The following is a 22,439-nucleotide window of genomic DNA, read 5'->3' as shown; positions in this document are numbered from 1 at the left end:
CTACGAAATTTAGCACGGACTCGAACCAGGGGCAAAGTCTTTTGGTTCAAGTCTACGAAATTTAGCACGGACTCGAACCAGGGGCAAAGTGTGTCGGTAAGGGGCAAAGTCTATCGCACGAAGATGGCGGTCTCTTCTTTAGGCAGGCCTTTGGCGATCTGTCTATTAATCTGTGATATTAGGTACATTTTCTCTTTTTACTTGCAATTTTTCATACTTTTTATATTTAATATACTTTATATGCGTTTTATTTATATTATTCAAAACTAACAATAAGAAGAGAAGATCTTAGGTTAATGTACGCTTGAAAAGAGAGATTTATGATTATGAGATTATGATAACGTGATTGACAATCGGTAAGGTAGTAATCGACAAAGATTTTAAAAACACCTATTGGCGCTAACCGAAATTTTTTAAATAAATAAGATGGCGTCTACAAACAATACGTGTATTGCTCTACTTCTTTCTTTCTTCCAAAATTTGGAGTGTATGAAGTAATTTGACGACCATTTAACATGTATGTACTCGTTTTACTTGACGTAAGATATGTAACTTGCTTGAGAATTTTGTTTGTCGAGGTTGAAATTATATTATATTGTGTTTCTTGCGATGTAATAATTTTCGTAACTGGTATGTATGTGCGGTTAATATGTGCAGAGAGAATATAGCCTCAAAATATATACTACATTTAAAATGCAATTCAACAATGATATAAATCTTATTTCTCTTATTAAGAATTTGACAATATTCTATATCTATAATTATAACTAAAATTATTATGACTAAATAAATATATGAGAGACATACTTTAAGTATAATTTAAATTAAATTATTTGTCACGTTGTATGTTCCGAATAATAACCTCATTTATTAATGCGATTGTTTATACTGTATATTCTAATTCTAATTATATTTTGCATTTCAGTTTATATGGACGCACGATGATGCAAACCTCATCTACATATTCTTTGGTATAATAACGTGAGAAGAGAAATATGCACGGATATATATAAGAAGAAAGAGATAGACAAAGAGTGAGAAAAGTGGAGGAAACGCACGTAATATTTCTCTCTTTTTCTTTCACTTCGACGACAGACTAGTTCTTGCGATGTAATAATTTTCGTAATTATGGTGTGTATGTGTGTAGTTAATATGTACAGAGAGAATATATAGCCTCAAAATATATATACCTATACATTTAAAATTTAATGCAACAATAACATAAATCTTTCTCTTATTAAGAATTTGACAATATTCTATTCTATAATTATAACTAAAATTATTATAACTTTATATAAATATATGAGAGACTTATGTGTAATTTAAATTATATTATTTGTCACGTTGTATGTTTTGAATAATCATCTAATTTATTAATGCGGTTGTTTATACTGTATATTCTAATTATATTTTGCATTTCAGTTTGTATGAACGCACGATGATGCAAACCTCATCTACATATTCTGTGGTATAATAACGTGAGAAGAGAAATATGCACGGAATACAAGAGGAAAGAGAGAGAGAGAGAGAGAGAGAGAGAGAGAGAGAGAGAGAGAGAGAGAGAGAGAGAGAAAGTGAAAAAAGTGGAGGAAACGCACATAATATTTCTCTTTTTTTCTTTCACTTCGACGACAGACCAGCTCCAGATGCTTTCTACCAAACGGAACTTATGTCAAGATCACACATTGGATACGTCACAATGGGATATCCCGTCGCGAGAAAGGACAGGAAATGGGAATAAGATGTATCCTGGTGCAAACCTATGGAAAATGTGCAGTCAGACTCGCAAGAGCGGACTCGGCAAGTATCAATTTATATTTTTCTCCGATTGCGTGCTCGAATGTGGAATAAAATTAATTAAATTAAATTAACAAATTCAAACATTTTTTAAATAAATAAAACTCAATTAAAGACACTTGTATGATTATTGTATTTGCGTGATTTTTATATATACGTAGGTAACAATAAGTAATATTAATAGTGGTGTAAAATATCAATAGAGATCCTGATATCTTAAATTATATACCCAGATAGCCACAGTAATTATTATGACATCATTTTGATGTCAAAATGCATCATTTGCCATCAAAATGATGTCATAATAATTACTGTGGCTATCTGGGTAGTAGATATTATTTGATATAATAATTTAGTAAAATCTTAATATACAACAAAACAAAATAAAATATCATTAATTGCTGTATATGTGCATATCTTAATTATAGCTTCACACAGCATTAGTTTTCAATTTTTTTCAAAGCTAGTGGTGTGTGTGAAGCTATAATTACAATCTTACATTAGAGAAGAGAGTATATTAAATAAAATAAAACAAAATAATTGCATATTTATGGAATTATACATATATCTAATCTATTTAAAAAATTTCTAGATATATTCGATTTTCGCACCGAATTCTCCTGCGGTCGATCCATCTCTGCCGTCTCTGCTAAACAGACTTCCTTAGGTAAGTAACGTTCGTACATCTACGCTTCGTCACCGTTAACTAGTCTTTTGCTCCTCCTCCCATTTCCTTCCGTTTCCCTAATTCCGTTTCCTGATTCGTAACGCTCGGCGGGCGGCGGCGAGTCGTGAATGCCGGTCGTGAATGAAACGATATATTACGCCTACACTGTTCGGGGTATAGGGTTATAAGAATAAATTTACACCTATAAGGCCCCGGTATCGCGCGATCAGCGCCGGGGTTCGGTCGTTCGGCGTCGGTAACGAGCCCGCGGGAACTCTCTTTCTCCCTCTCTCTTTTCTATCCCGAAAAGGATATATAGACTGCGGTACATCGCGCCGGCCAATTATTTATACAATTCGGTGGCGTGCGTGCAATTTGCGCCTTCAACAACTCGGCAGATTCGCCGGGCAGATTAGGCGCGCCACGTGCTTACCCACGTGCAGCGACGATAATTAGCCGAGGAATGCAACAAAGTCGTAATGAGATCGCGGGATACGCGGATACTCCGGATGATTAATATACCGCTTAATATAATTAAGTCGCATATATCGCGCTAATAATATCTAACAGTGACGGCTTCCTGATTTCTTATTACCTCGAATATGTGCAATTAATATTTTACCGAGAGAAACGGATCGCGAGATCTGTAACTCCTTCTGACGAACAAACCGACGTTTTCTTTTTTAAGAAAAGAATCTCAAGAGAAAATATCAGATCGATACCGATAATATTTATAGAAATCCTCGGAAACCTTGAGCGATTATATTAAATGGACAAAATATTCATTAGAAGAAATAACATAATCATTATTTATGCAAATTCTTGCTGAAAGAATCAAATACAAAACTGCTTAAGCTTTTTTATTTGAAAATAGATACAACTTTTTTTTGTGAATAAACTATTATGTAAATTATGCTATAAATATATGCGCATAATTTTCGTGGGAAACTAATAAAATAAAATCAACATGTGACTTTTTGATATAATCCACGTATCACTATTAACATACATTTTTTGTGCGAAAAGATTATTTTTAGAAATATATATTTATCGAAAATTAGTCCATGTATAGAATTAATTTTTTTGCACAAAAATATTCACATCTTTGTGAAATTTGTCTCATCAGTCAGTATTATCAAACTATATCGTACTTTTTGTATCACAGATAATCGAGAAGCCGGCCAATCGCAGCATCCCGCGATCCAGTCCGGTTCTAGGGTTAATATCATTGTGGAATGCAGAGAAACCGGACTGCGGAGGACGCGCTTGGAGCAGTTCAGGTTATTATCTTCGCGGGGTTAATCACATCCCAGGTAAGAGAACATCGGTTCTATAACACAAGAGATATAAAAGCAGAACTCGTCTTATCTCTCGTGTCTTTTAAAAATTGATTTATTATAAATAAATCTGCTTCAAAAACTTGATATTTTTACGTCTAACACATTTTCAAAATATTTGACGTATTTATTTTCACTGGATTTCGGTAAAGTATATAAAGAGCGATTATACAGGGTGTATTTAAATAAGTGCAAAACATTTTAGGAGATGATTCTTAAGAGATCATCCTCTCTCATGAAGAGAAAAGTAAAAATTAAGTTATTTTTTTTCTCAAATTTCAGACAATAATTTTTCTCCCTCTTTAAAAAAGCGTAACTCCTCAGGGTGAGATATAAGAGTATATGTTTATATAAGAAACTTTTCTTAATTTTCGACAAAGAATCACCTCCTAAAATTTTTCGCACTTATTTAGATGCACCCTGTATATGCAATTTTCTTCTAAATTGCTTCTTCAGCTTGGGTTCTCTCGGTCACATAATAAATCATGGGGGCGCTAATAGATTGCGGGCCTAGGCAATAAAACGTTCCTGTGCGTCTCGATATTCTTCTCTCCACCTCCTCTATCATTTTCTTTCTCTCTCCCTTTGTTTTTCTCTATTCCGTCTCTCTCCGCGTGTAAATGTATGAACGAACCGCACGTTCCCTCTCTCTCTCTCCGTCCATCCGTCCGTCCATCCGACTCACTGCGACTAGGTTGTGGGCGGAAATCGGTATAACTCGACGGACTAGTCGCGTCGCGACCGCGCAATGGTACGGACGTTTTTCCCGTGTCGTGAAGAACCTCTCTGGATGTCTCGCATTCGGTGTCGTCCCTTCTCTCGTCGTCGTCATTCACTGTCACTAGAATGACAGCGTGACAGCGTCGTGTTTTTTATTTTTTTTTTAATTTTCTTTTTTTAAATAATTTTTTTCACCGATTTTGTGCAAAAAGAGAAGGATCATCCCTGATGCTCTGTGCGACATAGTGGCGATCCGCAGAAAATTGTCACTCGGGAGGGGTGCAACGACGCGCCCTTGTTTCGCTCCTCTTCATTCTCCTCGGCTACGTCGCCTCGGATTACATCATGACAAACACGGCTCCATCGAAAGCAGCGTGAGTACCGTGCCGTGCTTGCGTGCGGTTGATGTTGATCTAATTTGAACGGTGCGACAAATCGTGGGCATAAATCGGCGTCGGCGATAGCACCAAGATTCGCGCTTGTATATCGTATTTGACGTATCGAGGGATGTATCTACTCTTTAACTAAATCATTTCATTATCTGATATATTATTTTTGCCAAACTATTTTTGTACGATTTTATATTCAGCCAAATCACATTTATTTATTTCTCTCCATGTTCGTATTTTTCCTGTATAATTATTTCTTCTGAACTTATTCAAATGTGATATGACACTAAACTTTAAATCTCGATGCCGGGAAGTAAACCATCGTGCAAAACATTTTTTTCCGACATGATATTATTCAAAATACAGATTTGTAATAAATAATTTGTGCCGATTCTAACATAAGTTTGCACGCGAGACATCAACGCGTGGCCAGTAAAACAGGTGCGACGACACTGAAACGTCAATGAAACGTCATGATTCAAATTTGGATATTAATAAACAGAAATCACCGTCTCTCTGCGCGCGTTTGTTGCGAAAAATCGCAAAACGATCGATCGATTTCTCGAAATCCACCCCGTCGTGCGAGAGTGCTATTATCATCCGCTACGCGTTTTCGATCGGCGCCGGTATATAAAACACGTGGCCGGGATCCTCGCGCTAAAGTGCTGCTATTTTTTCGATGTTTATTGAAGATCGCGCCTGGAAATAAACCGTGTACCCCGGCGCCTTCTCGTGAAAAAGCAAAGGATAGGCGACTGCCGCCTTCCTTCTTCGTTCCCGTCCCTTCTCTATCTCATTGTACAATTTGTATTCCGTCTATTCCAAGCTTCTACGTTTTGAACATTAATATAATAATTTTTTTGTATTTAACCAAGTTACTTGGAACTAACAACTTAATTCTGATAGCAGATTTTAAGTTTAGATATAATTCTTGATATATGATATAAATGATGAAAATGCATTTTCTATCTAATCTAGAGAAAACATATTATATATATTACATAGATATCAAATCTATGCAACATGTTATTTGTTGCATTACACAGAGAGAATTTTCTCTTAGAATTTACTTTGAAAATCATAATAATTATGAGTATATATTGGAAGAATTTTATAAGTTTTTCTGATTAATATTTAGCACAATAAAAATATTCATATCTACACAATAAGATATAAAATATGTTCGATTAATTTTACTGTGTATATATTAATATTTTTTATTGTGGTAAATATTAATCACACAGAGAAACTTTTATAAAATTTTTCCAATACCTTATTATCCCAGGATTATCATAATTTTCAGAGTAAATTCTAATTGTAAGAAAAATGTTCTCCGTGTATAAATTAACTTTCATTTATTATATATATAAATTATATTAATTTGTAATTTTTTTTAAATATTATTAAATCTGCAAAAATTATTTATTTCTTATACACTAAATTTCTCTTTCTCTCTCTCTCTCTCTCTCTCTCTATATATATATATATATATATATATATAAAACTAAAAAATTTAAATACACATATAATATATAATAAATACTCCATTTCGCTCAAATTTATTCAAAATTGTAATTTGTTTCGTTTGGTCGAAACGAAATCCACTTGTTCATTACTTATTGTACGTTCATTCTCAAGTCGGCACGGTCGTGTAACGGCCTTTTGTCGCCATCGGCGACGTGTGTCCGCGAAGTATTTAGGTTTCCCGCGTTGTGCGAGCCACGTCCTCATGTCACTGCGGTCACGTCAATAAGTTCTTCGAAAGCGGCTTCGAATCGTGCCTCCTCTCATCGCCACCGAAGAAGATCGTAGATAAACCCGCGAACGTTTGCTTCCGATTGGGAGAGGATATTCAGCCCGCGCCCGGTGTACAAATTACGTGAAAATCGAAATCGGTATAGCCTTTCAACCACATTTTTCTCTTATAAACAAGAATTTAGCGTTTTTCTTTCCGGAAAAAATCTAAGAAAAATTTATTTGCTTTTTTTCTTTCTTTTTATTATTTGATTTCTCTCTTAAGAGTTTTATTACAATTTTTATTAAATTATAAATTTGAAAAAAATACCATAGTTTTTTATCGCAGTTTTCATTCATTCATATACTTACATAATATTTCTAAATTTAGTTAAATTAATCTTTTGTGTCAAAAATATTTTTTTATAAATGTCGTTAGCATTTTGATACGAATTACATTATAGTTTGTATTTACGAGCAATTTGAAAGAGAAAAATGTCTGCAAACTAAAAGATGTCTCATCGTCAGATGAGTACATGCATGTTATTATTGCAGTCTAAAATATATCACAATTCTCAATCCTCTTTTCGTCTCGTCGCGCAAATTCCTCTGAAGAATGATCAAGTGCTCCAAGAATCCGACGTCGAATCAATACGGAATTCTTCCGCTCGAACTGGAGCATCGATTTACGAGAGCGTGGGAAAAATACCGAAAATATTTCTAATTGTATGCAATAGAAATCATCCGGATACTTTACAGAACAAGATGATGTTGTCTTGCGAAAGGAATCTTAGCGTACACATTTTATCGGCGCTCACGAGAGAGATTTTCGTTACAATTCAGACGCGATAATATGTTTAATATAATTCTTTTTACACAATTTTTTTATGTAGTTGCGACCGCTGTTGTTTGTCTCGTTCACGACTTAATTCGGAGTCTTTGCTTGCAAAACTGTTTGCACGCATTCCGGGGAGGGAAAGACCCGTCTTATTAGAGTCATTAAGCGAACACGTGCGGTCGTATCAAGCGTCGGCATTCTTTCGCTTCGGCAGATGTTAACTCGTAAAACACTGTTCGCGGATTTCGCACTTCCTGTGAATAAATCCGCAGCTACGCGGCGTTGGAGCTCCGATCATGAATTATGAATTAATTAAAAAGAATCGAACAACAGGAAGTATCTTTGAAAAAGTGGGATTCCTTATCGAATCAAAAAGTTACGCCAATATTGGAGTAATATATTATATTAATTAATTAATATTATTATACTTGGCATGTAACCAATACTATTACTTTCTTAATTTCTTTATAATATTTATTATTCAACCAAACTTGTTGATTTTCATAAATGTTATCGAAGCGACATGATAAAAAAAATGGTTGCAATGGCCCAATTTACTTTGATATTTTTGAATATGTCGACGTATAAAAAAATTAATTAATTTTCATAAAATAAAACTCAATTGGAGCTCACTTCCCGTATGGAACATCGCGTTTGAATCTATGGGACGTAACGTTGAAGAGAAGAACGTAAACCGGTTTAGGCCCTTATTCCCCGGAGTCAGGGCAGTTTTTTAGTTACTATTATTAGAGAGCCACACATGTGTGGCTGCGTGTTAAGAGAGCCATTTGTCGACAACGATGAGACAGTTGCGAGAGTATCATTTAATAAACGATTAATTATAAATGCTTGCGTTACTAAACTAAAATCGTATAAACGAGCCTCGTTACTTCCAATTTGGTATGTTTATTCTTTCTATGATGACGGAACTATAACACATCTACATTACAAGTAATGTTTAATTTATATATATATATATATATATATAATATAATATTATAAAAAAAATATTTAACGAAATATATTTATATAATATAAACACGTCAAATATAAAAAAATATAACAATGTATTCTGCACAAAATTCCATATAAAATATATTTACATCTACTTAAATCTTACATTATTTCTAAAAATTATACACGAAGAGAAAAAAATTAATGAACATTAATAAAAAATATTAATATGTACATAGTAAAATTAATCGAACATATTTTATATTTTATTAATAGATATTAATATTTTTATTGTGGTGTAAATATTAATCAGAGAAACTAATAAAATTCTTCCAATTTTTCCAATACATATTGTCTCATGATTACCATGATATTCAAGGTAAAATTTCTAGGAGAAAATTCCCTCTGTGTATAATATTTATAATATTATAAAAAAATATTTAAACAAGTCAAATATAAAAAAATTAAACAATATTAGTCTGAACAATTTGATATAAAATATATTTCCGTCTACTTGAGTATTACGTTCTTTCTGAAAACTATCACACGCATATATATATATATATATATATTAAACAAAATGATGCCACGGTACGTGGAAACGGACGTTTTCTCCGTAAAGATCTTCGTCTGCGCGATCGTATTGTGCAGATATAAATACAGACGCGGATCTCTCTCCGTTTCTGGAGGATTTTTCGCGCCGCGCCGCACGAGCGAAAGCGACAGAGTCGCAACGACGCACAGCTCGTGTCCGTAATCGTTTTTCAGACGTGCAATTGGCATCCTAATCACGGAGAGATGAACTCGGCGAGGCGGCGGAAGATTGCATTTGCAACGAGCGAGCGAGCGAGCGGCTCGAGGTGTTGCATTCTGATCGCGCGATTGCGCGCGTCCTCGAGAGAGAAATATGACATGCGCAGACAATTTAAAGTGGGCGAGAAGAAACTCACAGAGAGGCCTCTTGTATGCACAAACGACATTTGCTATTTTTTCCCCTTCTCTTTCTTTTTCTCTTCTCGTCCGAACAATGTTCGCCTTTCTGATGCGCGAATCACGCGAAAAAAAATCTTTGCTGCTAGATTATCGTTGGATAACGAACAAATTCGTACACCCTTCTGCAATCATAGATTTTGTGCTGATTTTAATCAATCTTTCGTATATTATATATTTATAATTATTTTAAAATTTTCTTATTATCTTCGAATCTGGCAATATTCGATTTGATTCGAATTCGAATCGGCGTAGTTCGAAATCGAAAGATTTGATAACGTCGAATCACTGCAATTCGAATTCGAATCAAAGAACCGCGTAAGAAGACTTAAAACCTGTTTAATTCTATCGTTTAATTCTATATGCGTTGATTCGATTCGAATTCGAAATATGGGTGATTCGATTCGATTCGATTCGGCGATATTTTTGTCGATTCGATTCGATTCGATTCGAATTAGAAAATCTTAATTCGCACATCTCTACTTATTATTGACAGTCGTATATATGAATTTTTAATCATATAAATTCTATACGCTTCTTATTATTTTAGCCTTAGCCAGTCATCGTGTTTTAATTTAACACGGATCAAATTGCGTCTCTCGATGTAATGTAAATTCATTAATGAAATGCTCGCAGTCTAGAAGTTACATTATTTCCATTGGTATGCGGAATTTATATGCGTTAAGCATTCCGATAGTACTCGCCTATATTCTTACGATGACCTCATGACAACAATTCTATAATAAATATTGTTATGGAATCAATCTTAATCGAAAAATTCAAGTCCAATTTCAGTGATTATTTCAGACATCGAAAACGTTATTCGGATCAAAGTAATATTATTGAAAATACATTTAATCTTTCCAAATAAAGGGAAACAATCGAAAGCAAACAAGCGATCGATATTTACAATCTCTCGATTTCAAATAATTAAAATGATCGAACTCTTTGATAGCATTCAAATCGGTTCTGCTCCTCCTGTCTAAAATGTATATTTTGTTGCAATTTAATCGTAAACGAATTAGGTTTTTCGATTGCTTCGCTCACTTTATCGTATTCGCAATCAACTGCTTATACTCTCTCGCACGCTTGATTCCTTAACAAATATGATAAAAATAGAGGCATTCGTCGTATAAAGTGCGCACGTACGTTAAACTTCATCGCGCAGCCGAGATTTTACTCTGCCAATATTCGTCACACAATGTAGCATTTCCGTGTAATAATTAAAAAACAATTTATCGCATTTTATTAAAAATAGTTTAACAATATTACTATTTCACATACATTCATATCTGTGTAACATAACTCTAATTAATAAATACCACATAAAAGGTGGGAAAAAGGAGAGAAAATTAAATCACTAGGTAAATCACAGAACTATATTTACATATAATATAAAAGGAATTTAGGATTGGTGAATCGAAAGAGATTTACTCGGTGGAGAAAAATGCGTTATAATTGTAGATTTACTGTTGGAAAAAAGATTTGTTTTTTTTTCAGTGCGATTATTTCCGTAAGTAGACTGCAAAAGAGTTTTCCGCACACATATACTTGTCCATCTCCAACATACAATACACATCGTGTATAACGCGTGCTCGCTCGCTGGTGCGCGGAAACGAAACGAAGGCGTACAGACGGCCGCGAGCTCTATGACGTAGATGGATCGCGATTCAACTGCGGATGTAATTACATCGCGTACGAGCCGGAAGTGGAAACGGTCTGAGCGCTTTTGCGGCTTAAAGAGCGGCTTTATACGCTCGAATTACGCCGATCGACCGCGATCGACGTCCTGGCCTGACCCGTTCTATATCGTTTTATAATCGCGACAGACACGACGGTCGTTTCGCGATCGTGAGAGAGGAAAAGATCGCGACAATTTTCCCTTTTCTCAATTTTGGCCGTAAAGCACCTCGAACGTGACACCTATATAGTTTGAGAGTTAAAATAATAAATAAATTAAGGCTCTTGGCTCCTCGCCGACTATGTTCCAATTGTGACGTCAAAAGCGAGAAAACACGCTAAAAATTTTCAGATACCATTTCGAAATAAGAAACATCGTCAGATGGCTTTAGCACACTCTTTAAATAAATCGAAAACTATTTTTTTCCCTTTATAATCAATCAACAGCTATAAAATGACAAAGTCTAATTATCACGATTATTTTACGGTTATTGATTGACTGTCAGGGAAAAGTATAATTTTTGAGGTATTTTAAAAGTGTGCTAAAACCATCTGAAATAGTGTTTCATCGAAATATCTTTTCATTTAAAATTCTCTGACATCACAATCCAACATGACCGCGGCGAGGATCCAGGAGTCTTAATCACTGCTAAATTAATAGAAATATAATTTATTTTTATAAAAAGATTTAGTTTTTCCACTTTTATTTAGCTAATTTTATGTATTACATAAAATAAGTTTTGTTACTTATCATTCTACATAATTCCTTTAAAAATGCATATTAATATTCAGGAAGTTAATCATTTCTGTCATTCTTTTTTATTTAAATCAACTTTCCACGCTCTCTAGGATTTTATATTGTATAATTAAATAATATTAATTGATTTTAAAGAGATAATAAATCAGAAGCATCTAACTCTTGTTCGTTACAGGTAATGCCGAGGGAATCTTGTCCCGGGTTGCTATTGACCCTGGTGTCGGTATTCGTCGGTCTGTGCGAATCCTCCGCCGCCGGCGGCGCGACATCCGGCGCCCAGCAGCCGCAGCAGCAGCAACATCCGCTCTGCAAGCCCGGTCTCGAGTTCTGGTCGACCGAACGTGCCTCCTGCTGGCCGTGCACCCGATGCGCCCCCGACTTCACCCTGAGTCCCTGCGCGGTGCACAAGGACGCGATCTGCGGCTCGCTCGAGCTCGACTATGCATCCGGAACGTCTAGGTCGGAAACCGGAAGCGATGATCCCTTTGTCGCCAAGTTGTGGCGGTTCCTCGAGACGAAAGAACGACTCACCTCGGCGGAGGCCGGGAATCTCGATCCAGATCGAGAGGACGACGAAAGCTCGGGCGATGAAAAGCCGGTCCACCCCGCTTCGCGAGAATCCAAGGTAATTTCAAATTGGTTCCACAAAATTTGAAGTTAAAAATGACGAATCTGTTGCAGTTTTAAATTAGTATGCAGTATTTTTTTATATAAATTAATTTGGTTCCACAGGGAATGCGGTATAATATTAATTTTTTATTCTGATTAATATTACATTAATGCGGTCATTTAATTATTAAAGTTACCGAAGAAAAAATTAATGTCCTTTATTAATGCGTGTAGAACAATCAGTGTGCATTTTGTGTCGGCGAAAGCTGACTTTCGCCTTTTGCTATGCGGCAAGAATCGCGTCGTCAAAGAATCATTGGCGTTTCATAGTCATTGTTTCGAAACTAATTTTTAGTAATGTTGTGAGCACCTTTTAGATGGGCGCGCGAGAAGAAAGAGATAGCGTTGAAGAGATAGAATTGAACACACATAACGTAACGCGTTGGTTTTCTGACGCAGACGGCACACGATCCTCGGGAGAGGAGAAAACCGGTCACGGAGGCTGATCAATTACCGTGGGATTGGCAGACCGGTGCCTTGGTCCTCGCGGTATGCGCTTGCATAGTGTTCTTCCTAGTAGCTGGATGCTCGGCTCTCGTTTACGCTAGGCAGTGGCGGCGAATGAAGAAAAATTTTGAGCCAGGTAAGTCGAGAAAAAATTCGATTCAAGAGAACCGCATAATAATAATATAATTATAATTTCAACTAGAATCCCCACAAGTAAGACTCTGGACAATGTTCTAGTTAGAAGTTGGAAATAAAATGGCGTCTATAGTATATAAGCACAAAAACAGTGTAACTGTGTTATATCGTTTGATGTATTATCAATTTTATATATTATCAAAAATTTTATTTACTAAAAGATGAGATGAATTTTATTACTGTTCACACTGTCTTTTGTATTCCTTGTGGACGCCATTTTATTTCCAACTATATAGAAATTAGAATGACGAATATTCTACTGACGACGAATGAGTTTTCGAAATTCATTCGTTCATTCGCTTTCAATTATTGACGAATCGATTTTGTAATAATTCTCGATTAGTATCGCACCACGTAAGCGGAATATAATCACGCTCGATGCGCCAATCACTATGCGTTCGTGATACTCGGAAGGGAAGGAGAAACGGGGAATCGTATTTCGCGTGGCAAAGGGTGCCGCGTTTGAGATGTCGGCGGAAAGAATATAGGTGCACGTATACATATACGCATAAGTAAGCCGACGAGGAAGAACGAAGGCAAAAGAGAGAGAGAGAGAGAACAAAATCCCTTAAAATGCACGACGGGATTTTCTTCATTAGAGGGCCGATCACGGCCGCTCCTCACCTTGGCTCGACCTACCGCGCCCGGATATGACGTCTTCTCGACGTCCAACGCGCGACGCAACGTATATACTGTCGCGTACCTCGTTCCGCGTTTCTTATGCTCCGAAATGAAGCAACAATTTTCTTCTAATTGTAAGTCGAGTCTTGCAACAATATGTTATATTTGTTAAAATTTTCGTTTTTTTTTCAAGGTAGAAATAATTCATAGATTCTATAATGTAAATACTTTTAGATCTTTTCAGAGATGTAATTTATATTTTTCTCGGCAAAGTAACTTAACATTACATCTTTTTGCGCGCGTTAAGGCTCCTGGATTTTCCGCGGTCATATCGGATTGTGATGTCAGAAACGAGAAAGCACACGCTGAAAATTCTTAGATATCATTTTTAAATGAAAATATATTTCGATTGAATACTATTTCAGATGGCTTTAGCATATTCTTTTTCCCTTGACGGACAAAGAACAGATGGACTGGATCCTCATGTTGCAGTCATTTTACAGCTGTTGATTGATTATAAAGGGAAAAGGATAGTTTTCTAGGTATTTTAAAAGTGTGCTGAAGTACTGTTTCATTGAAATATCTTTTGATTTCATCTAAAAATTTTTAGCGTGTTCTCTCGCCTCTGACGTCACAATTGTAACATGGTCGGCGAGGAGCCAAGAGCCTTAAATTTGTTCTAAAATTAAATTGGTGATTTGCATAAAATTTGTGAAAGTTTTTTGTGAAATCAATGGTGTTTGAAGAAAGAGAAAAAGAATCCTATATATACATATGCGTGTCTCTTTCACTTTATGTATAATCCATCCACGTATCGCGCTGTAAGGCTCTCTCGTAAGGAATGAATCGAAATCGCGTAACACTCTTATAGACACTCGACGGCATGCTTCTGCACGTGTGTACGCGACGTTACTATCTACATTTGCATAACGAACGGAGTACGCAGTACTCCCCCTCGGTTTTCGCTTCTCTCTCTCTTTCTATCTATGTATCTCTCCTTCTATCCATCTCCTTCTGTCAGTTGACGTATCGCGCCGCGTATCGCGTGTACGTTTGTGGGAACCGATTCAGCCACGTTTCGTTAATGAACGCCGTATGAATGAAACCCCTCGTTCATCCGGCGCGTATCGCCTTTTAAATCTACGCTTTCAGCGAAATGCGCGCCGCAACGGCAGCGAAAAGTATTTATTAATAAAACGTCCAACAACTTACATATTGTAAATGAGTCGTTTTATTTTCTTTTATATTTTTTTAATATTAAATATATTTATCTAATCAAGCGTTATATGTTAATTCAGGTATAACCTCGATAAAACGTGTTCTAAATTATATATAAAAGCTTATTTAATTTTATTTTTCATCCATATTTATACGAACGTTAATCGATAGGATTGTTTATACATATGAAATAAAATGCATCTATTGATAAATTAAAAACATCGTTTGAAACTCAGGCCTCAAAATTCGCATTTTAATTTGAAACGACGAAAAATGTTGATCAAATAAAAAAAGACACATACAATGTATTATATATAGCAGAGAAACTTTGTAACATACAGGACGAGCTTTTCGAGAGATATCGTCGTTTCAGGTTTCGAGGAGACTCTCTTACATAAAAATAGCAATCCAAGGCCATCTCGAGCGTGTTGCACGCGAAATCCGTTTAATTTTATTGCAATTGCAATCCATTAACATTTATCGCATCGCGAATTATGTATATAGTTAATTAATTACTAATTATACGGAGCGTATATAAGAGAATCCGTATATCGCGTCCATCAGCGAACGCGATTTATCCCGCTTTTTCATATAAAATGCACATTTTACATTACTATATGTTATAAATTCTCTACATAGTTTACCTAGACTGCACGTAGTGCAACTTTGTGGCAAGTATCGCCATACCATCGCCGGAAATGCGCATTATCAAAGTGGGTCGCGATTATTCTAGGAAAAATCATTTCCTTAAATTCTTCCTAAATAAAAGAGAAGAATCATATTCGGATGAATCATTTTAGAATTGTGAATAGACCAAATTTTATTCTCCAGCTAATTTTCAAAAAAGAAGGCCTATTATTTATTTTAGTCACTATAGATACTCTGCGTATTATTTATAGATATTTAATTAATTTCCGTTAATGCCTGACGTTGAAAGGAAAAGGAAGACATTATTGTGTTTTTATATCAAATAAACATGATCCATGGTAATCGTGAAACGGATGAGCGGTATAATCGGTACCGTTTGATTACGGCTGACGATCGGGTCCACCCGGTGCTGATTAGGAACGTCGGTCAGAGGGGGCGGGAGGGAGAGGGAACGAGAACTTATGGGGATACCGCTCGAAAAGGGAGCCATTATAGGGGAACCAACCATGTACACACCATGGAGCTCCGGAGAAAAGCGAGCCGCATTCCACAGACGTTCACGATGCATTCCACAGCGGTTGCGCTCGATATGACAGGCGTCAAATCGCGTTATCATCCTTATGATTGCTGTATCATCTCGAGAAATTTTACTCGAATAAGAGAGAGAAAGAACCAAATTCTTGCAAAAAGCAGAATTTATATATTATACAAAATTTATATCACATTATTTGCACTTTGATTCGAACACATAAATTTCAAGTAGATTAGTTATATATTTTTAAGAAATAAATTTTATGTTTTCTTTTTTGGGATCTACAATAATAATTTGAAATAATAGATGCGCATTCTCTTAATGTGTAATTTAATTATATCTAAGTTTCTTAGTTTGTGGTCTCTTTGAAAATATTTACTTTGCAATCTTGATGATTCTAAAATTTTAACAATTTTGAAAGCATAAGCAATATGAAATAAAATGTTTAATTAGATTTATAGATACATATATGATGTGTATTCATAAACATTTACAATATAATAATTTTTATAACGTGTAAAATATCTCGAACAATATCCCGATGATAACATTTGCAAAATTTTGCAAGAAAATATTTTCTGAAAAATTACATATGAAATTTTCGTTGCAGCGGGTCTCGAGGAAATCTCAGCCAGATTGAATCTGATGGTGAAGGCGGAGCTGGCCGAGCTGGTTGCAGGGGCGCCGATGAACCCAGGTGATCCCGAAACCAGATGTCAATATCTCGAGAAGCTTTTAGGTGAGCAAGGACAGAAGATTTTCAGATTTGCGTTCATAAATGTTTGCCGCAACGATCACTTGACGTCACTATCTGTGACATAGTTGATCATTGCTCTTCTGAGCGGTTGACGTACGCCTACATAGGAGATTAAACGTTTCATAATACAGGCTTAGCCACTTGTCAATCGTAAAAAATTTTTTTTTTTTAATAATTACAGTCTTATAAATCTTACTGATTATTTTATTAATAGAACATTTTATTTTTAATCGCAACAATAAGAGTAACGAGTTTTTAGTCAATTTAAAAATACAACAATTAACATTTTGTCTCGAATATTTTAAGCGATCTCTCCGTTCAAAATTGTTTGATTTAAAAATCGACATTATATGAATTGCGAAAGGCCATTTAAACTCTAATAAGTAAATTATTGGCATGTCATTGCTTAACATTGACTATTGCTTAACACAACGGTGAAATCGAGGCTCGCGTGGTTACGCGTCGTTTTTACAATCAACACATCCGTCGCGCGCGACCGTATAAAATGTAGTTGCGTGCATGTTCGCAATGATCATTTTGTGCGCCGAAACGAAGAAGAGGGACGAAGAGGGAAGGGAAGGCGGACGACGAACGACAAACGGCCGAATGCGAGGGAGGTCGCAAATACACACAATAAATTCGCTTAACTCGTACCGCACTTGAATGAGCTTCACACGCGACCGTACGTTCACCGTTCACGTTTCACACGGGGTGACCGTCAAGTACCGTTTGCCTGTCGGCTAATGCATATATATATATATATATATTGTATTTTTTTGGCACGTCACTCGAGTATCCTTAGTCGACACAGAGAGAATTTTCTCTTAGAATTTATTTTGAAAATCATGGTAATCATGAGACAATGTATGGTATTGGAAGAATACTACATTTATAAGAGTTTCTCTGATTAATATTTTTACCACAATAAAAAATATTAATATTTACTACAATAAGATATAAAATATGTTCGATTATTTTTATTGTGGTAAATATTTTTAATCAGAGATGAAACTTATAAAATTCTTCCAATACCATATTGTCCCACGATTACAATGATTTTCAGGGTAAATTCTAAGAGGAATATCTCTCCGTGTATATATTTTAATCGCGATTTCAAATTAGCATTGAATTAAATCAGAATGAGAATAATATATCGTATTACAAGCGAGGATAATGTTTCAGGTGACATTAAAATATGTCTGCTTGTGCCGGATTAAACACACATACACAAGACTGGTACCAAGAAATATGTACGCGCAAGGGGCCCCATTGACACATATACACAGCACGTAGCTCATTATTGAACTTTCATTCAGTAGATTGTTCTCTTACGCGTTTATTTCCGCTATGATATAGGTATTTGCATAATACGTAATATCACGTTCCGCATTTTTGCCGTACGTGAGATGTGGGATCCGGAGCGACCCGACAGGGGCCCTAGAAAAGCGTATCGTGCGCGTACTCACGCGATATTTTATAATTTACATTATCATCAACATAGATCTTGTTTTAATCTTCGCATTATCATCTTTCAAATCTCTCTCCTCGCTCATTCTTTCTATTTCAAGGTTTATTTCAAGGTTACGCTTCCATTTCGTATTTTTTTTTTCTTTTTATTTTTTTTTTTTTTGCTACCAAATTGCTCGACATACATGATTAATGACATCATTTCAGATGACTCTGTATATAGCGATATTTTGAATATGCATAAATTCAGAGTTATATTATTTGCGATATAAATACAATTTTCTCTGAAAGAATTAATTAATATCAATGAATTTTAATGATATATTTTTTTCTTTGATTTTACAAATAATAATTGTAATTAATATCAAGATTGTCGAGCTGGAAATGTCTGAGCGGTTTCCGAATTTCGTTAAAATCGTGTCTTTCACATGTTCCGCCGTTCATCTCGCAAATCAGCGCGGACAGAAACGCGCACGTGCGTTACGTCAGAGCGCGGATTTTCGTGCGAGCGGCCGAACCACGCCGATGATATTTTAGGAAGTAGTAGCTGTTTGTAGAGTAGACGGATCTTAAAACAGACAAGACGAGACCGAGACTCGCTAGCTCGCTCGCTGCACTCGCCGCGCGAGAATTATTTATTCGCGCGCGAAAACAAAATGACGCGATTGTTCCGACGTTTATCTGCTTTCATTCATCTGCGCGGCTCGGCTCGGCTTGACTCGGCGCGCTCTAACTTTAGCGCGCGCTTGTCAGTGCTGGGTGTTTGTAGACACACACATATACGATTTTTTTTAAATAGTTAATTATGATATTGAGACGTTTCAACAAAATTGTTCGCTATTCTATCGAAAAGCTTGAGCTTATTTTTTCATTAGAATTATAAGTAAAATATATAAGCTCACTTGCTTAATAAATCATTTTTATTATTTTTTTTGCTGTTCACTCGTGTAGGGGATTTAAAAAATCTGTTATATCATTTGTGTCTTCTACTTTACAATTGTCAATTTTGTAGCGTCCTTATTATCGTGTGAAGTCGCGCTTCGCAATCGTTTTTGAAGCTTTATCGCGAAATACAGCCACGAGCTTGTTGTTTGCAATTTCCCTACGGTAGAATTACGATTCGCAAAAACTCGCTTTTGGCGAGTCCGTTCCTGCAGTTGTTGCAGTTTCGAGTTTTGACGCGAGCGTGAGCCCGAAAATCAATCCGTCGCCAATTTTAGCCGCGAAATGCGTCAATATATACGCCGCGCTTCTCGGCCGGAAAGCGAGACGCGGGATCTTTTCCCCGTCTGAATATTTCATTGCGCTCCCACGCCTCGGAAGTTGTATTTATATGTGGACCGGCCGGCTATATATACCGGAAGCGTAACGCGATGTATACGGTGCTCCCGAAATACGTGTGTCTCCGAACACGCCACGCGTTTCCGCAACGTGTACTTTTGGATCCTTTTTCTTCGTCTTCGCGAGCCAAACATCTTATTTTCAAATTTAATTCGTTAATCATAATTGTGAGAGCAACTCGACATTTAATCGAAGGCAAAATTCATTTGTACTGCGAGAATAATTTATTGACACCGCGTCGATGATTAATTAAAACTCCTTTACAGTGGCAAAAATGAGATCTTCGTGCCACCAGTGTGTGAAAAAAGTTTCGTAGATTTCCGCAATAATTTTATTAAAGTATTTGAGGTCGCTGAATCCGAATGTGACATCAGAATTGAAAAATGACATCTAATTGTAAAATATTGATATAATATTTTTCATAAAGTTTAAAGAAATTATTACTTTTATGTGATTCTTTTTGATCAAATTCAGATATATATCTTAATTTAGCGACCTCAATAATTCTTGATATACTTATATTTTCAAATTTTAGTCCATCATTTGAAATTTTGATATTATATTCGGATTTCCATAGCATACCAGTTTTTTTATTAATGTGCATCTATGTTACACTGTGAAAGAGTTAATTTAAACGAAACAGTCGAAAAAGCACAGATTATCTCTTTGAATAAAACGTTTCTATCCCCCTAGATAGAATAAGTTTATCTCGGAACGCGATATTGCGATTCGAGACGAGGTTCTCTTCTCCCTTTGTCTCGCTTGACCGATGAAGTCGGTGTGAGGATTCATTCGTTTGCTCTGCTTACAGACCGGAAACGGGAGACTCCGGTGGTGGCGACGACGGCGGCGGCTGGATGGCCGGAGGCGGCTGCCGACAACTTGTACATTGAAGAGGGGAGCACGATGACGCCGACGAGGAGTAAGCGATCGCAGATCGCGCGGATTCAGCGCAACATCGAAACCATTCTCAGCCACAAGACGAATCAGGCCACCGATTGACAATCATCTGTTCAGCCGACCTGACACGAGACTCTTTAGACTCGCTTGTGTGCGTGTACGTTGCTCTAGTGCCACGTTGTTCTATTCTAGCGCGAATTATTAGAATTATATATTCGCATTGAATGAGTAAACCGGTGTAAGAGTTGAAATTGACGACGGCACGCGGAGATTTCTTGTAATACTCGATGGGGTAGAAGACGAAGAATTAATATTTTTTTATATATCTATCGCGCTTTCGCTTTAACATAAACTCGTAAAAATACTTTCAAGTGCTTCACATTGAGGTAAAAACGCGAAAATTAGAAAATGTATTTAATATAATTTATATATATATATATATATATATATATATATATATATATATATTATTTGCAGTTTATTCCATAGAAAAGAAATTGTCAAATAATTTTGTGAAATGAGATTTTGTCGATTGTCCTCGTATACTTTTTTTGCGAAGAGTATGTAATACGCGATAAATCTGAGAGCAAAAGAAGTAGGCTGAATTGTGCGTGTGTTTTATATGATATTGTTAAGTGCAACGTAGCGTAATTTATTGTTATAACCAGACAACCGAATATTCATACTTTGAACTGGTTGCACCAACGTTAGTTAACCCATGGTTAATTAAATTTTTCATCACATGTATATTAGAGATAGCTGGTAGTTAGATTCGGAAGTGAGGGAAAAAAGAAATAATTAATTTTATACTATTTTTAGATTTAAAAAATCTTGACTGGTTTGTTTCTTGTTGTAACAAATATCCAATTTATTAAATCATATTTTTTTATTTAATTTAGACGTGATTAGATAAATTAAAAATGTTTTTAATGAATTTCCTTCTAATTTTAATTAACTTGTAATTTATAAGATAAATATGTATTTTATTAATGGTGCTATACGATCGGACGGTTACATAATCCGAAGAATGATCAATTAAAGAAGTTTATTTAAAATAATTTGTTATCTATATCTATATATATCGTTGGTGCAACAAAGCTGAAATTTACTCTATATAAGAACGCGACAATTTGATAAATAAAAGAGGAATTTGTTTACTACTGCGTTTAGTTAGGTGAAGTAAAACTTTTCTTTCTATACATTTCTCTTTCGTTTTTTTTCTTTTTGAAATTAATAAAAAGAGACGTCTATCTTCTACCGTGTCCTGGAGCTCGAGCGTTATTCGAGTGACGAGTGATACGTATCTAAAGGATTCTACTTTCTTTCTTTTTCATATTTTCTCATTCTTTCTCTGTCATAGCTTTAACACAACAAACATTGTAATATAAAACGCTTCTGTATCCATACACATATGATAACAGCAATAAGTCTAATTTCTCTCGTGGAAATCAGTCATTCGAAACAGAACTTGCGATGTGTATATGATGTATGTAAAATATATTCTCGCTCTAGATTTGATGACAGAGAATACGAATACTTTGATTAGATTAAAATTATTTTTTCCTTAACAAATATCGCATAATCAGAATGCCATCATTCTTTGCAAATTTTACAAAGTTGTGGTTCTATTAAGATAAATAATACTTCATTATTTATTTTTATCTCTGAAGCTTAAGTCGCGAAGTTTTCTACTTTAAATTAATAGTGGCTCGAATACTCTCAATATTTTTGTTAAACATCAAATGTACCTTATATATTAATGGTATAAAAAAATCCAAATA

The 22,439-nt window shown here is 35.5% G+C and overlaps 1 protein-coding gene across 3 annotated transcripts; it reads left to right on the top strand.

Moving 5' to 3' along the window:
- The first annotated feature begins 421 nt into the window (after window positions 1–421).
- On the top strand, window positions 422–22,194 carry wgn (Tumor necrosis factor receptor superfamily member wengen). Of its 3 annotated transcripts, none has more exons than XM_085481805.1 (9): window positions 422–517; window positions 926–1,110; window positions 1,423–1,800; window positions 2,390–2,464; window positions 3,630–3,777; window positions 12,039–12,488; window positions 12,932–13,115; window positions 16,804–16,932; window positions 20,570–22,194. In XM_085481805.1, exons 5-9 carry the CDS (start codon window positions 3,700–3,702, stop codon window positions 20,758–20,760), a joined length of 1,032 nt encoding a protein of 343 aa, XP_085337931.1. In that variant the 5' UTR covers window positions 422–517; window positions 926–1,110; window positions 1,423–1,800; window positions 2,390–2,464; window positions 3,630–3,699; the 3' UTR covers window positions 20,761–22,194. The 3 variants fall into 3 exon arrangements, with proteins under 3 accessions (XP_085337931.1, XP_029161248.1, XP_029161249.1); XM_029305415.2 differs by having other exon boundaries at window positions 926–1,131; XM_029305416.2 differs by lacking the exons at window positions 422–517; window positions 926–1,110; window positions 1,423–1,800; window positions 2,390–2,464; window positions 3,630–3,777 and adding an exon at window positions 4,517–4,895.
- The last annotated feature ends 245 nt before the right edge of the window (window positions 22,195–22,439 follow it).

Source organism: Nylanderia fulva, unplaced genomic scaffold, assembly GCF_048542155.1.
Source record: "Nylanderia fulva isolate GAGA-0341 unplaced genomic scaffold, ASM4854215v1 Scaffold19, whole genome shotgun sequence".
Taxonomy (NCBI): Eukaryota; Metazoa; Arthropoda; class Insecta; order Hymenoptera; family Formicidae; genus Nylanderia; species Nylanderia fulva.
This window is presented reverse-complemented; position numbering and strand designations above follow the sequence as displayed.